The sequence below is a fragment of the Propithecus coquereli genome, unplaced genomic scaffold, assembly GCF_000956105.1.
Source record: "Propithecus coquereli isolate 6110/MARCELLA unplaced genomic scaffold, Pcoq_1.0 Scaffold362, whole genome shotgun sequence".
Lineage (NCBI taxonomy): Eukaryota > Metazoa > Chordata > Mammalia > Primates > Indriidae > Propithecus > Propithecus coquereli.
This window is the reverse complement of record NW_012149308.1, coordinates 334,867-349,018: the sequence shown is the minus strand read 5'-3', so window position 1 is coordinate 349,018 and position 14,152 is coordinate 334,867. Positions and strand designations below refer to the sequence as shown.

Sequence of the window (14,152 nt, the reverse complement as noted above, 5' to 3'; positions counted from 1 at the left end):
ACTTTCTGCTTTGTTTTGAAATTCCCTAAATGACTCTTTTATTTCTTTAAGTTCTATTATATCCTTCCTTATTTTGTGTAGTTCTTTAGTGACTTTTTCATTAATTTCTTGAAATATTTTGTTGGTTTCTTTTTGTTGGTTTTCAACTTTCTCTTCAGTTCCACTCATCTTATTTGCCATCCATATTCTGAATTCCATTTTTGTCATTTTGACAATTTCCTTGTAGTTGGAGTTCACTGCCATAGCTCCATTATGATCCCTTTGAGGGTGTCATTCTGTTTTGATTTTTTATGTTGCCTGGGTTCCTTTTCTGATTTCTTCTCATCTGAAACCTCTTTTCTCAACTCAGGGCTAATAGGTTTGTAGGGCACCTGTTCCTTACTGGGAACTGTCCTGCTTGATTCGAAGAAGGGGAGGTCCCTAGATAGCGCTGTTTCCCCCCTACTCTGGAATGTTGACGTGGCAGAGGAAGGGCGTGTGCGCTAGAAGCCTCTAATGCAGCTGTTCTGATGTGTTCTGCTCGCTTGTGATTGCCTCTGCTCAAGCCTGTGCTGAATGCTGTTTGTGTTGGGTGTTGGGTTGTCCACCAGATAGTTGTAGGATGTTTGAGTTGGGAGCTGGGCGAGACCCTCTTCACTGAGGCTTATGTTGTGGGGATTGCTCTACCCAGGGTCTCCTCACAGGGGTGATAGTAACAGCTAGGTGAAGCTATCTAGGCAGTCATTGTGGATTCCCAGGCTGTGGGCGTTCGCTCAAACCAGGTTGCAGTGTACTGGCAGCTCGAGTCTGGGGATCCCTGGCAGAGGGCATTGGACTTTGGAACAGTTCCTCCAACCCTGTAGCAGTGGTGGAGGCTCTGGGGAGGCTCTGGGTTGGAGTCTTGGGGTCCAGGTGCAGTGCTGGAGTCTTAGGGATGGTGTCTTAGGCCTGGCAGGAGCTCTAGAGGCCCAGAGGCAGAGCCTTGGGCTCTGGTGTGAGAGCCTCAGAGCTGGGACTGGGGAGGAGCCCAAAGCAAGCCTTCTGAGCAGGGCCGCGGAGCCATGTGGGTGACAGGGCTGACCCGACCTGGAGGGTGGGGTCAGGGCCAAGCAGGCAGGAGGCAGTTGGGACCTGGAGGGCGGAGTCAGGGCCAAGCAAGTGGCAGGCTGTTCCGCAGGTTTGGGGACCACCTGGATGCCAAGTCACATGGGCAGAGGTTGGTTCCAGCTGCCCAGGGACCGCGGAGTTCTCCCCACCCTCCCCAGAACCTGACGAAGCAGTCGTCCAAAGCCTCTCAGGTCAGAGCCTGCTGTGCCCCAGTCAGTTCCCATGCTCAGATTCCATTGCCCTGTAGGGGAGAAGTGCTTGGCTCTCAGTCACAGGATATAGCTCAGGGAAGCCTCCCATTAGTCCACTCCCTCCCCAGCCCGGTGCCAACATGGCACTGTGCACCTGAGAGCTCGGGATGGCTTTAGCTGCTGCCCGATCTCCACCGCGCCTGTTGTCTGGTGCTATGACTTTGCACAGACTCCAGGCAGGTCCTTGGTCTGACCAGACAGAGGTAGCCTTCTCACAACTTGCACAGTGCCAGCAGGGTGAGCGCAGTGCCCCAACACTCTATCTTCCTATTCTTCCCTGCATGTTCTTTGATCTTGTTATATATATTGCCCCATCATTTTTTTTCTCCACACTGAGTGTCCTGCATTGCTTTTCTGTGATTTCACAATGTTGCTTCAGAGAAGAGGTATTTGAACGTAGACAGCTGACTGCATTTTTCACTTCTTTCCTTGGGACCGGCATTCTGTCAGACTGCTTCTAGTCTGCCATTTTTTCCATCAGTGAACATTTCTTTTAGCATTTTTATATTAAAGTATTTTGAAATTCTGATTGTTAAATTTGATGTTAAGGAAAACATTCTGTTTAAATACATGAGTCACTTGAAAATTCAGTGATCCTTAAAGTATTTTATGCATTTAAGTATGCATTTAAGTAAGAAAGTTTACATCATTGTCAAATCTATTCTTGTTTTCTCTTTATCTCATTTCAAAATTTATCTTTTTGTATTATGTATATTTTCAAAACTACCTCAAACCTTGTTTTAATGTCTTTTCAAAATACTTTTTCTTGACAGGTCCTTGCTTGCCAAGGGGCATGGTGACTTTAAATTATTCTTTACTATGCGAAGAGTTTGAAATGACACAGACCCAGACAAATCAATCCGTTTTATTTATCACTTGTATATTCTCTTACTCTTTTCCTGATTTTCAAAAGCATGTTCTGTTGCTTCCTCTTAGATCCTTAATTATCTCCCTTATATTCTTGTATTCTCTGGACTTTTTTCCTCCAAGTTTTTCTTTTCTGACCAAAATGAAATTATAATTTAGTTTTTTTGAAATCCAGGTCATTTTAAAAATGATTATTGTAACATATCTCATTTTTTCAGTTCATTATTTCTGATTTTTAATCTATTAGCAAGAAGAGACTAGCTAAATGAATATAACACAGAGGAGATAAAACATTGAAATACTTGTTTAGATTCATTTGTGTTTAGTACAATTTTGTCCATGCCATAAGCACCATGGCTTGAGTTTTTAACAGCTGTTTTATTTCTGTGACAGTCTACCCCTTCCTCTGGCTATTACCACAAAGTTGAATTATCATATATTTCAACATAGCAAAATTGAGATTAATAGGTTTTTATTATCCTAAATATAGACTATACATATGAAATTTTTACAATATTAAGTAATGGATTAAAAATAATGTGCTTCTTGATTTAGGGAGACAGTATATTTTTATTTTGGTAATGATGCACCCTCATTTTTAGAGTGTATATTGCATTTGTTGATTCTCAGTAAAATTATTGAAACTCAACATTTGTGTGATTATAGATGAATTACTTCTTTATCATATGCTTTCATTATCCTAAGGAAAAAGTTTATTTTGAAATTTTCTTTGGTGAACCTTGGTATATATATTTAGAAGGAACATTTTTATTTTCTTAAAATTAACAAAATAAATTTCTCTGTCCTTAGAACTTACTGTGATATATATCTTCTTGGTTACTTTAGAAAATACAATTGAGGTGCAATATTGGTGATTTAAAAGAAATTCAGTCCAAAAACAAGTATACCAATATGACCAATTTTGAAAGGAAATTCTTGTTTATCTGTCTTTGTGTCATTTTATATAACATGGGAATGTATGAAGAACTATTTTGTGATGCTCCTAAACCTTATATACTTTTTATATAATCAGTTTGGACAAGATTCTAAAAAATTGAATAAACATTTTGATTATTTCTTTGTAGGTTTAGTATCTTTACATGAATGTGCAAATACATTTATGTACATATTTTTAGGTAGCAGAAATGATTATTATAGTGATTATATTTAAGTTCTCTTTGAGTAAAGTGATTAATGGGATATAGTAATTAATTATGTAGTGTTTTCACAAAATTCCTTTTACCAGTCTCATTATTTGTTATGTGTATATATACATTTTTCTTCAAGTCTGTGTCTATGTAAACAAACATGGAAACTGTGGCCCTCACCTGGATCCAAAGAAAATCCAGCAGCTGCCTGACCACTATGGCCCAGGCCCGGTGAATGTGGTGCTCCGCCGGACCGTGCAGGCCTGTGTGGATTGTGCCTTTCAGAGTAAGACTGTTTTTGGATTCCTTAAGCCAGATCATCGTGGAGGAGAAGTGATAACTGGTATACTCATCCTTTATTCAGCTTCTTTTCCAAATTTGAGTTAGGTTTCAAGAAGGCTAGGGTTTTATTTTATATTTTAAGTTATCCCATGACAGATTAAGAAGGCTAGGATTTTATAATATATAGACTATAGTTTTATATTAACTATAATATTATAATATTGTATTGGATTATATAGTTACAATACATATTTATAGACTTTTAGCCCTGGTTTGGAAAGTTTACTTTCAAAATAGACAAATGACATCAGAGTAATACCATAAATTGAGGTAAAAGGTACGGACTTTTCCTTTGACATGCTTTGTTATGCTCACTATAGACAGAGTACCTTGGTTGATACTTTAATGTTTATAGAAAATAGACTGATTTATAAGAAGTTCTAAATAAAAATGTGACTCAAGAAGTCATTAAGAGATAAGATACAGCTGGGTGTCTTCTATGATTATGTGATCAGATACCACAGCAATTGTACCCATGGAATGTTTGGAATAGAAGCAAGTTTTATTATAGGTCAGTGAGTTTCTCTTGTTCTATTTCTATTTTTGTTTACTTTATGAATATTTTTAAATGAGAATGTTTTTACCAGTATAGGCTATGTGTTTGAGTGAGAGAGAGGAACTTTTATAATTTAAGATTATTCCTTTATGAATTATAAAAGCCACAAATTAGACTTATAATACATTTCCTAAATTGATGGGATTTTTTGTTAGTGTTGTATTTCTCATCTTTGTGAGATGACTCTGACATCTTTCTTTTCCCCCTCATAGCCTCTTTTGATGGGGAAACTCATTCCGTTGAGCTCCCTCCAGTGAATAGTGCATCATTTGCTCTTCGCTTTCTTGAGACCCTTTGCCACACCATGGAGTGTGATAACTTTTTGAGTAGCCAGCCTTTTAGCTCTTATAAGGGTAATACTCGTAGCCCTGTAGAGCCTGATAATAAACCAGGTGAGAGAAAATGTAAATTTTTATACTATACTTGTATTTAACATGAGAATCTTGTATAATTCAGAGTTTTTCCTTATGTCCTCCTGAAAGTAAACATTTTAGCCATAATGAACTAATGAGAAATGTATAATATATAGTTGTTTTTATTCATTCAAAGTGGGAAAGTAATTTCTTGTTGTATTCATAATAAACTTGAGCATCAAAGCCAGTGGGTTATGTTTGGCTTCTTTGTGACTAGCTCACAGAGTTACACATTTTCTATTAGACTGAAATGTGGCTTTAAAGTTACTGACCTTTATAATCTTAAAAAGTCAGAAAAGCATGTTAAGCCCATTGGCTATAAAGATGAAGATTCTGTTACAGGCATTGAGAGATGTGACAAATGAGTGATATGCTCGAATTTCATTTTTCAGCCATGGTTGCCTCTATTCCATAAGAACCCCAAACTGATGCCTGAATAAGAGGGTGGGTGTAGGCTAGTCCTGTAGAACCAAAAGCAGGTTTCTTGCTTCTGATCCATAAAGCTAGAAAGCTCTTTGAGTTTAAATGTTCTTTGTTATTTGGGAAGGATTTGTCCCTTTTTCATCTGACTCATGAAAGCTAACCATGTTCTACTTATCATGGCAGGATTATATGTGGGTCTTTCAAGAGTAGCTGAAGTTCTCAGGTATTATATCCCCATGGTTTTCTGGCCAGGTGCTGCTGATTCTGGAAATACAGAGTACCATCACAGACTCTCTGTTTAAGTCTAGGGATTTTAATTCACATTCCACTCAAATATAAACCTTGGGTACCATCTCTAGTTACTCCTCTTTTTCTGGTCCTCCCAGTTACCCACACTTTTCCTCATATTCAGTGAGGTCTCTCGTATGTATCCCCTTCTTGCCATTTTCTTGTCACTACCTGCTTCAGAACCCTATTAAAGCATTCTCTGATTTAGTAAAGAAGTCTCCTAACTGGAAACCTTTTTCCAGTTTCTCCCATCTGGTGTAGCTGCCCAGTGAGTCCTTCTGAAATAAAGGTATGATACTTACTGTGACATCTGTGTAAAAGTATACATGGGTAGGCAGCGGAATGGAAGGAGCACAGATGTTAGAGTTTGTCAGACCTGGGCTCCAGTGCTGACCTTATAATCTGTATGCTGAAAGGGCATGAAGTCTGACAGGCCTGAATTTTAATCCAATTCCTGTTGTTAGCTAGCTGTGTGCCCATAGACAAAATACTGACTCTCTGAGTCACAATTTCCTTATCTGCAAAGTGGATACCTCTTGAGTTGTGAGACTAAAAGAAAGTATGTGTAAACTCTTAGCTTGCTTTATGTCTGGCATGAAATAGAAGCAATGAAAGGTAGCTGCCAGAACTAGGGGGAAGAGGAAGAGTAAAAGTTCATGTTCTCATGTGATATCCTTTTTTTCCTCCTTCAGAAGAAGTGAGAGGTCATCAAAAATGGTAGGAAAATTGGAAGATAGCTAGAAAGGGAATGGCTACCTGTGTAGGAGGAGAGCTGCGTGTGTGTGTATTTGATAGATTTTCTAAGAGTAATTTGGTGGGGGGCTGGGGGTGGGAATGAATTAGAGAAGTTGAGGTACAATTTCCTGATTTCTTACACAAATCATTAAGAAGAATGCCAGTGATTTATATAACCCCATTCTTTGAAAGATTTTAAAGAAACTGTAATTCTTCTTTTCAAATTGAACACAGAATGTTTGAATTTTCAGATTAATCAAATAACTGCAATAGATAAGTATTTGAAAAAAATATACAGAGTAATCATAAATAATATTTTAAATTATTCTAAGGTTTTATTAGTTTTCTCTTGTGGAAAGCTTAATTTAGCCATTTGAAAATGGCTTTGAACTGGAACATTTATGTTAGTTTTTCTTAAGTCAGTTTGTAGTTAAAGAAGTTGCATATAAATGTTGTAAAGTTGATTCTTTCTTACTAAGATTTCATGTCCAGTATCCCATTTATCTTTCATCTTTTGAATAAGTGACTCAAAAATATTAAGACAGTACTCTTCTCAGGAGACTTTGATTCTCACAAATCCAGTGTTTTCATATTTTAGCACTAGTCATTTTTAAGACATTTTACTAAAGTATAATACATACAGAGAAAAATATACATAGAATACAGCTTGGTTAATTTTCACGAAGTGAACACACCTGTATAACCAGTCCTTGGTTGAAAAAGTAGACAATAGACCATACGCCAGTGTCATAAACTTCATAAAGAAAGCATTAGTATATTACAAATAAAAGATAAGTAAAGACTTTTTCTAATTTTGCTAAGGTTCTAAAGAAACAAATATCTATGGAAAACTACACTGTAGCACTAGAATTTTACATATCATTAAATGGGTATGACAAAAGCCAATTTCTTTCCTTAGACTTTAAATGTCTCAATTAATTACAGAAATATTTGTCGTGCACTGTTTTGCCTGTTGGTTTTGTAGCCCATGATTGAAAATAAAGCTCAAGTGGTAAGAGGTCTTCTGTACTCATTTGTATTCAGTTAGTAGCTAGATTGCTAAAGGTTGCTCATCATATGATTTCGACGTACCCAGCCAAAACTTTGAGCCAGATGAAGTTTGACTTTGGTATTTCCTCATTGCAATCTCCCTTCCCTTTTGAGGTCTATTATCAGACTTTTTAGATTTCTATTATACCTTATTTTTCCTTTTAGTTGGAAGTTAAACCAAGATATTGGTTGATACTTAGAGTATAATTGTCTTCACTTTCATAATCATGCTTTAAAGAGTGATCCTTTAGGTAGAAGTGCATTTGGTTGAATAATAAGTAAACAATAAGTTGTAAGGGTAGCCCTAAGGCCAGGATTGTTGTCTACAAAATGGGGTATCCATTGTACCATATCTTCTCTTTAACTTTTCTTAACTCCTCTAGCTCATGGGAACAATTTTTCCAGGCCTTTTTAGACACATAATAGGTTGTCTCACTGCCTTCTGAGGTATTTAGAGAGATCTGATGACCTTAGAATAAAGAAGCCTAGACATACTCCTGCTGGAAATGCTTTTAACTCTTGAATATTATTTCAGTGGAAATATTTAACAGGATGAAATAAACATGCATTGTGTACAAATAATTGACAAACTGTTGATGAAGTTATAATAGGCAGATGATTTAGAAACAAGTATTTCATGCTGATATGAAAATGCTTGCGTATATAACTCACTATAACAGAACCTTTATTTTTTTTAAAAAAGCAATAAAAGAAGAGATATTAGAAAAGAAAAGCACCAAACGATCTCCTGAACAACCTCTACCTTCTGTTGTTCCTCTCTCTCCTAAGTTACCCAAAACAGAGGTGTATGCATGTGAAGGTAAATGGCATTTCCGTGTCCCAGGATTGGGAAGAAAAGTTCTTCTACTGCCACTTAACATATACTTTTGGGGTGGTGGTATTAGGGGTAGGGAGGTGTATTTGCTGGCAATTAGGCTACTACTTTGGCAGCTTTGTTGAACACTTCATTCCTTTGAGAAGTACGCAGCTGTCATTTCTCCTTAGATATAAAAAAATAATTGTAATAACCTTTTCCATTCAGTCTTATATTTCTAGAAACTGGTAGAAAGAGGAACAGAAAAACCTAGCACCTTTCTCTAGTGAAAGTGTTAACTGCCCAAGTAGTAAGCAAATGTTAGAAACCAATTGTATGATCATATTATAACAAATAGTCACGAAGAACTGCCTTCCTAAAAATGAATGCTTTAGTGAGTTGTTCACAGCTTTGGTGGCAAGACTGACAAGGGATAGTAAGTTACCATGGAAAATATAAGTGATGTCGTAGAATAAATGTGTCCATTGGTATAAATGCCAAGTAGGGGATGGCCATGTACTTAGAGGTTTGTGGTTCCGTATAGTATCAGTTAAGTGAACTGTTGTTGGGGATGAGATTTTTGATCTTTTAATAGTATCTGAGCTATAAGTCTATTGAAGATAACTTTCTTTGTTTCTTTCCCTGTAGAAAAAACAGTATCTCCTGAGGGAAATGACATGCCCAAAGAGGAAGAGCTTCCTGAAGATGCCGAGAATTTGTCACTAAATTCAGGAAGTTCTTTGAATCCTGCCTGTAGAAATCTTACGTTTACTCATACTTCAGTCTCGGGAAATTCTTCTCAAGATATGCCAGGCACCTCAAGTTCAGCACCATCCACCCAGAGCAGTTACCATGAAGTTAAATTCCAAGCGCAGACGAAAAATGAAGGTATATTCAAAAACAGTGATTCTCAACCAATGTGTTTGTCTTTCCTCTTGAGGTTTCCATGCCCAGCAGTATCCCCTGAGAGTGTATCACATTGGAGAAAGTGCCAAAATTGGGGAGAACAAGTCCTGCCTTTACATCACTATTAGGGTCAAACCATTATAGATGCCCCAATCCTCATAGCATCACAGAACTGTCTCTGGGGATCTGGATCATCAACCATTTCTCTGTCTCTGTTAGAGACTTCTCAGATTAGTGGTTCTTGAATAGTTGTAATTTATCATTTCCTTGGGTACTGTCTGGACTCAAAAACCTCCCATGACTCTGGGGACTGGAAAGACACACTCCCTCTCCCTACTTCTGGTGTACTTTCTTCTTTCTCTCTCTTGAGATTTTTCCTGGCCCCAGCCTGTGTGTGGCTCCTAGATGTGAGCTCTGGCATCCTATTGCTGTAGCCACACCATTTCCACATTGTCCGTATCCTCTCTCAGACCCACCAGGAAGACATGGCATGTATAAACAGGGCAGTATCCTGTTGCCACTTGGAAAGAGGCAGAATAGCCTTCCATGTACAAAGAGGGCTAATACCCTGTACCCTTTTAAGGATTAAGGGTGAAGGATACTAAGGGTGGGAATAAGTATTTTGTCCTTTTTCTCCAAGTAGGCATCTAGGCAAAGTCGAGGAGTGAAGGCAGTGGAAACCAAATAAGTCCCTTGCCTTTCATCACGGATGTTATCTATGGGCAACCACACTGCGCACATGCTGTGACACAGTGTTATCACCCTTATCCCTCACCCCTCTCTGGAGATTGTCTCTACTTTTAGAATGACATGCTTTGCAGAGAGTCTAAAGATAGATGCTTATTCAATAAGGGGTAGTATACCATGAATTTTTTTTTTATTTCTTATTGTTGCTTCATTTTTTAAATTTGATAGATTTTTTTTTATTTCAGCATATTACGGGGGTACAAATGTTTAGGTTACATATATTGCCTTCGCCCGACCTTAGTCGGAGCTTAAGCGTATGACCTTTTGAAGACAGGCCTTCTCAGTAAAAGGCTCTACAAGGTTATTTCTAATACCGAACATCTTCCAGATATTTGCCTAATCACTATTGTGCCAAAGTAGCCTGGATTTGGGCTTCAGAAGGCTAGCCTCTGGTCTTCCTAGCAATGGAAAGACTAAGAGTAATAACATTACTTACTGGTAATTTACTTAATGGTAATAGAAATGGTAATTTACTTAATGGTACCAATGGTATTAAATGGTAATAGAAATCATCATCATCTTCATTACTATCTGACATTATATGCCAGGCACATAATATTTTATATGGCCTCATACGTTATATCATTACAACAATTCCTTGAAATGTAGGTGCTGGTAAACATTTTCAGGTGAGAAATCTGAAGTCATTTGGCTAAGGTCCCTCAGCTAGAAAGTGGCTGGGCCAGTCCTTGAACCCAGACACTCTGGTTCCAGGGCCACACTCTTAACTCCTGTGTTGCCTGCATCTCTAGAGAATAGGTAAGCCTTTCACTTGAAATTGTCTAGAGATATCTTTACTATTATTTTCTTTGAGGCATTGGAACTGTTACTTAAAGCTGAACCTACCCCTGACAGCCAGTGATGCTCACACAACATTGATTATTTGAATGAAAAAAACTGCTGACCTTTTATTATAGGAAAGAAATCTAATAACATTTTTGGGCAGGGGAGGAATCACTTTCATTATATTTACTTCAGAAATATTTATTGATATCCCAATATATATAAGACAGAGCCATTCAGGAGAAAAACATGACTAGACTTTATTTTCCACATGATTAGTTTGTTTCATATAATTATTCTAATAATAGTAATGTAATGTTTACAGACTTCTCTGATTGTTTTGAAGATAAAAGCCCAATTAAATTATTCTTCCATAATATACTATAAATAGAAAATCTTATAGTTGTTTTACTTTTAGTGTAAAAATAGTTTTATACCAGAAATCATATCTTTACGTATAGTTTATCTGTAGTAATCTGTAAAACTAGTTACATGTTATTCAAGACATAAATATACCAGATTCTGATGACAGAAACCAGAAATCCCACAAAAATTTAAGTTAATTTAGAGAGATGATTAGCCTTGCCAATAATTTTTTAGTGTTAAATTACATCTTCGTTGAGTTAAAGGAGATGGTGTTTCTGTCTAAATTGTCAGAATGCCTTAGGCCTGGCATGGTCTATACCATTATCGTTTTTACTTGGGTTGATACAGCCCAGCAGAATTTCTTGGTTGATAGGACCAACATTTTTTTTTCTGACAAGTGGAAAGGAGGATATATTTTGGTATAGAGTTTTTATTTCACATTATAGTTGTGATATTGGAAAGAAAAGAAATAAAATTCATAGTCACACACACAAAATAACCATTTTGAGTTCTTTTATCTTCTGTTTTTCTTTACCCTTCCCCTGGGTAAAATGGTCCTAAAATGGCCAAAGTCCAGATGATAGGAAAGAAGCGGTATGCCTTTGGCTAATTCACACGCAAAAATAACCCCATCAAAATTGTGTTGACAGTCCTTGCTTGGAGAAACAAGGCTAAGTACAAAACCCACTTCAGTTATCACACACTTACTTTAGGGAGTTGAGAGCTCTGGTTGAGTAAATGAATACTTGTCAGGACACAGATTTCATCACAGTTTAGTGAAGAGCACAGCTAAAACCGTTTGAGGTGTGATCACTTAAATTGTTTCATGTTTGTTAATTTGTTTTTTAGACATATAAACCTTCAACCGGAATATCTATTACTATGCAATTAAACATGAAATAGGAATTAAATGTTAAAGTTACTTCTTACCTAGCTCAGTAGAAAATAATGTTATTTTCTTCAAAATTCAGATTAGCATTTAGGCCATGAGAGATGAGAATCTAATCAGAAAAGTGATGCTGAAAATATCCGTATTGAATACATGGGAGAGATATGGTAAAAGAACTAATTTGGTTCTTGAAAGATAATAGGGTCATTGAAATTTGTTGATTAAAGTGAACACATTTAAACAATCATAAAACTGTAAATTTGGAGAATTTCCACTGTACTTAGCTAGTAAAATAAACCTGATCTATGCATATCAAGAGAGAGATTGAGAGAAATTCATTGAAATACTTCAAGTAAGAGAGTCATAGGTTAGGTTAGATTAGCCTAATTTTACCCAAGTAACAGATCTTTTGCTATATTTGCCTGTGGCCAAAGAAACCTTGGATTGCTCAATCCGTTTAATGGTCTTTGAAGCTTTAAGGTAACTTCTGAACCTGCTTTTGTTGTTTGGGGGAGGTCAGATGGGACGCTCTGTGTAGCCATCCTCACATCATCTTTTTATAGGCTTTCATTAGATTTTACAGTTGGAGTCTTGAGTACTTGCTGGGGTACTTAAAAGAATGTTCCAGGAATGAGACCATTACTCCCTACCTAACATCTCTTCTTTCAGGATAATGATCAGGTCAAGTATGATTTGTCTTTTTTCCATTGAAGCTCCAAGTTATATAGCTGTACCTGACCCCAGTGTCCTGAAACAAGGCCTCTCTAAGGACCCTTCAACCTGGTCTGTGGATGAAGTGATACAGTTTATGAACCAAACAGATCCTCAGATATCAGGCCCCCTCGCCGACCTCTTCAGGCTACATGTAATGTATCTTTTGATCCGGTTTTCCTGCCGTAATGCCTTTGAATGACCTCTGTGCAGGCCCTTCAGATGGATACTGTGTGGATGGTGGGGGAACCCTATCAACTGATTTTTCCATGTGTGAAAAAGGTTGTTTTTCCCAAGGTTAGATCCTGAATGGTAGCTTAATGGTTTGTTCCTTAAATGGGTATTCAAGTGCCTAATACACAAATGCCGGCCACAAATTCTCAAGAGATGATGATTGAGCATCACCACTCTCAGGTGTACCTACCCTTTTGTAATGACAGATACAAGGATCCTCCCCTCCCCCACTCCCAGCTCGGCCTCAGGACCATGAGTAGGAGGGGGTGACCACAAGCTATAACAGGGTGCCCTTCTTGTGATGATATCCAATGAATCCAGCAACTGTTTAAGTGCAGCTTTATTTTAAACAGGAACTCATGAATACCAGTCATATGCCTTTATGATATAAATTGGTTAATTAAGGTGACAAAGAATTTTAGGAGGATGCCTTGTGACTATTAAGTAATATTTTCAGTGTTTTGTAATAAGTCAAATTAGTGATCTAATATCTGAGGTATCCTTTTCAATATTCTAAGAAAATCAGTAATTAGTTTTAGCATCTAACCAGCTTCAGATAACTAACTGATTGACTTTCAACATAAAGACAGGGCTATATAGCACATTCACAGTTTGCATTGATGTTGACATATTCCCAGCCCTTCTCAGAAAGTTCATAACCGTCTGAAATTCATTTCTACCATTTATAGTTTTTGACCCTTTGTCATAGATATGTGTAGTATTTTATTCAGTACCTAGTATTTAAAATAAGATAGTTTGATGCTTATGACATTTTTTTGAAAATACAAGGTTAAATTTCCTTTTTCTTAAAATTTGAAGTAAGTTTACAAATTATCAAATACTTCATTCTACAAATTATATTTTTAATAGTTTTCAGGACGTAAATGCATATTCAGAGACTATCTGGAATGTACGGCTGCTCTTTTTTACATGTCCTTATGTATCAATAACTTGACAAATATGAAAGCATTATTAATTATGATAATTTCCATCTCTCCGTAGGAAATTGATGGCAAGGCTCTGCTACTGCTCAAGAGTGATGTGGTGATGAAGTATATGGGGCTGAAGCTGGGGCCAGCATTAAAGTTATGTCACTACATTGAAAAACTTAAAGAAGGAAAATATAATTCAAAAGTATAAGTTTAGATTGGATGTAATTCTCAGGTGTACTGATAGTTTTAATTTAAAAGTATTGTTCTTCTCTTAGAAGTTTTTGTTTTATAGAAGGTTCCTATAAAAATATTTTATCAGAATTCTAGAACTAAGTTAACAATTCAGTCTACTTATTTAAAAACCATTTAACGTGTTAGCATTAGCACATTCAGATTGGAAGCTTGTTCTTTTTCTTTTCATTATTTCATTGTACAGTTTACAAATGCATGTCATGGAGTAAACACAGAAAATCCTTTGATTTTGGTTAATCTTTATATCTAGAACCAAAACAGCTAAATCCCAAAGTGGAAAATATCAGGGATTGACAACATCTATAATTAAATCCATGAGAATTTTTCCTCAGCAGAGAATTTAAAGGTGTACCTATAGA

The 14,152-nt window shown here is 36.8% G+C and overlaps 1 protein-coding gene across 1 annotated transcript in view; it reads left to right on the top strand.

The window, feature by feature from the left end:
- The window catches only part of SCML2 (sex comb on midleg-like 2 (Drosophila)), a 93,413-nt gene extending 79,524 nt beyond the window's left edge, over nucleotides 1–13,889 (top strand). Inside the window, exons 10-15 of the mRNA XM_012651684.1 lie at nucleotides 3,492–3,695; nucleotides 4,463–4,642; nucleotides 7,863–7,996; nucleotides 8,642–8,861; nucleotides 12,378–12,529; nucleotides 13,612–13,889. Coding sequence (XP_012507138.1) covers nucleotides 3,492–3,695; nucleotides 4,463–4,642; nucleotides 7,863–7,996; nucleotides 8,642–8,861; nucleotides 12,378–12,529; nucleotides 13,612–13,749 — 1,028 coding nt within the window. The 3' untranslated portion in view covers nucleotides 13,750–13,889. The remainder of the gene's footprint in view (nucleotides 1–3,491; nucleotides 3,696–4,462; nucleotides 4,643–7,862; nucleotides 7,997–8,641; nucleotides 8,862–12,377; nucleotides 12,530–13,611) is intronic.
- The last annotated feature ends 263 nt before the right edge of the window (nucleotides 13,890–14,152 follow it).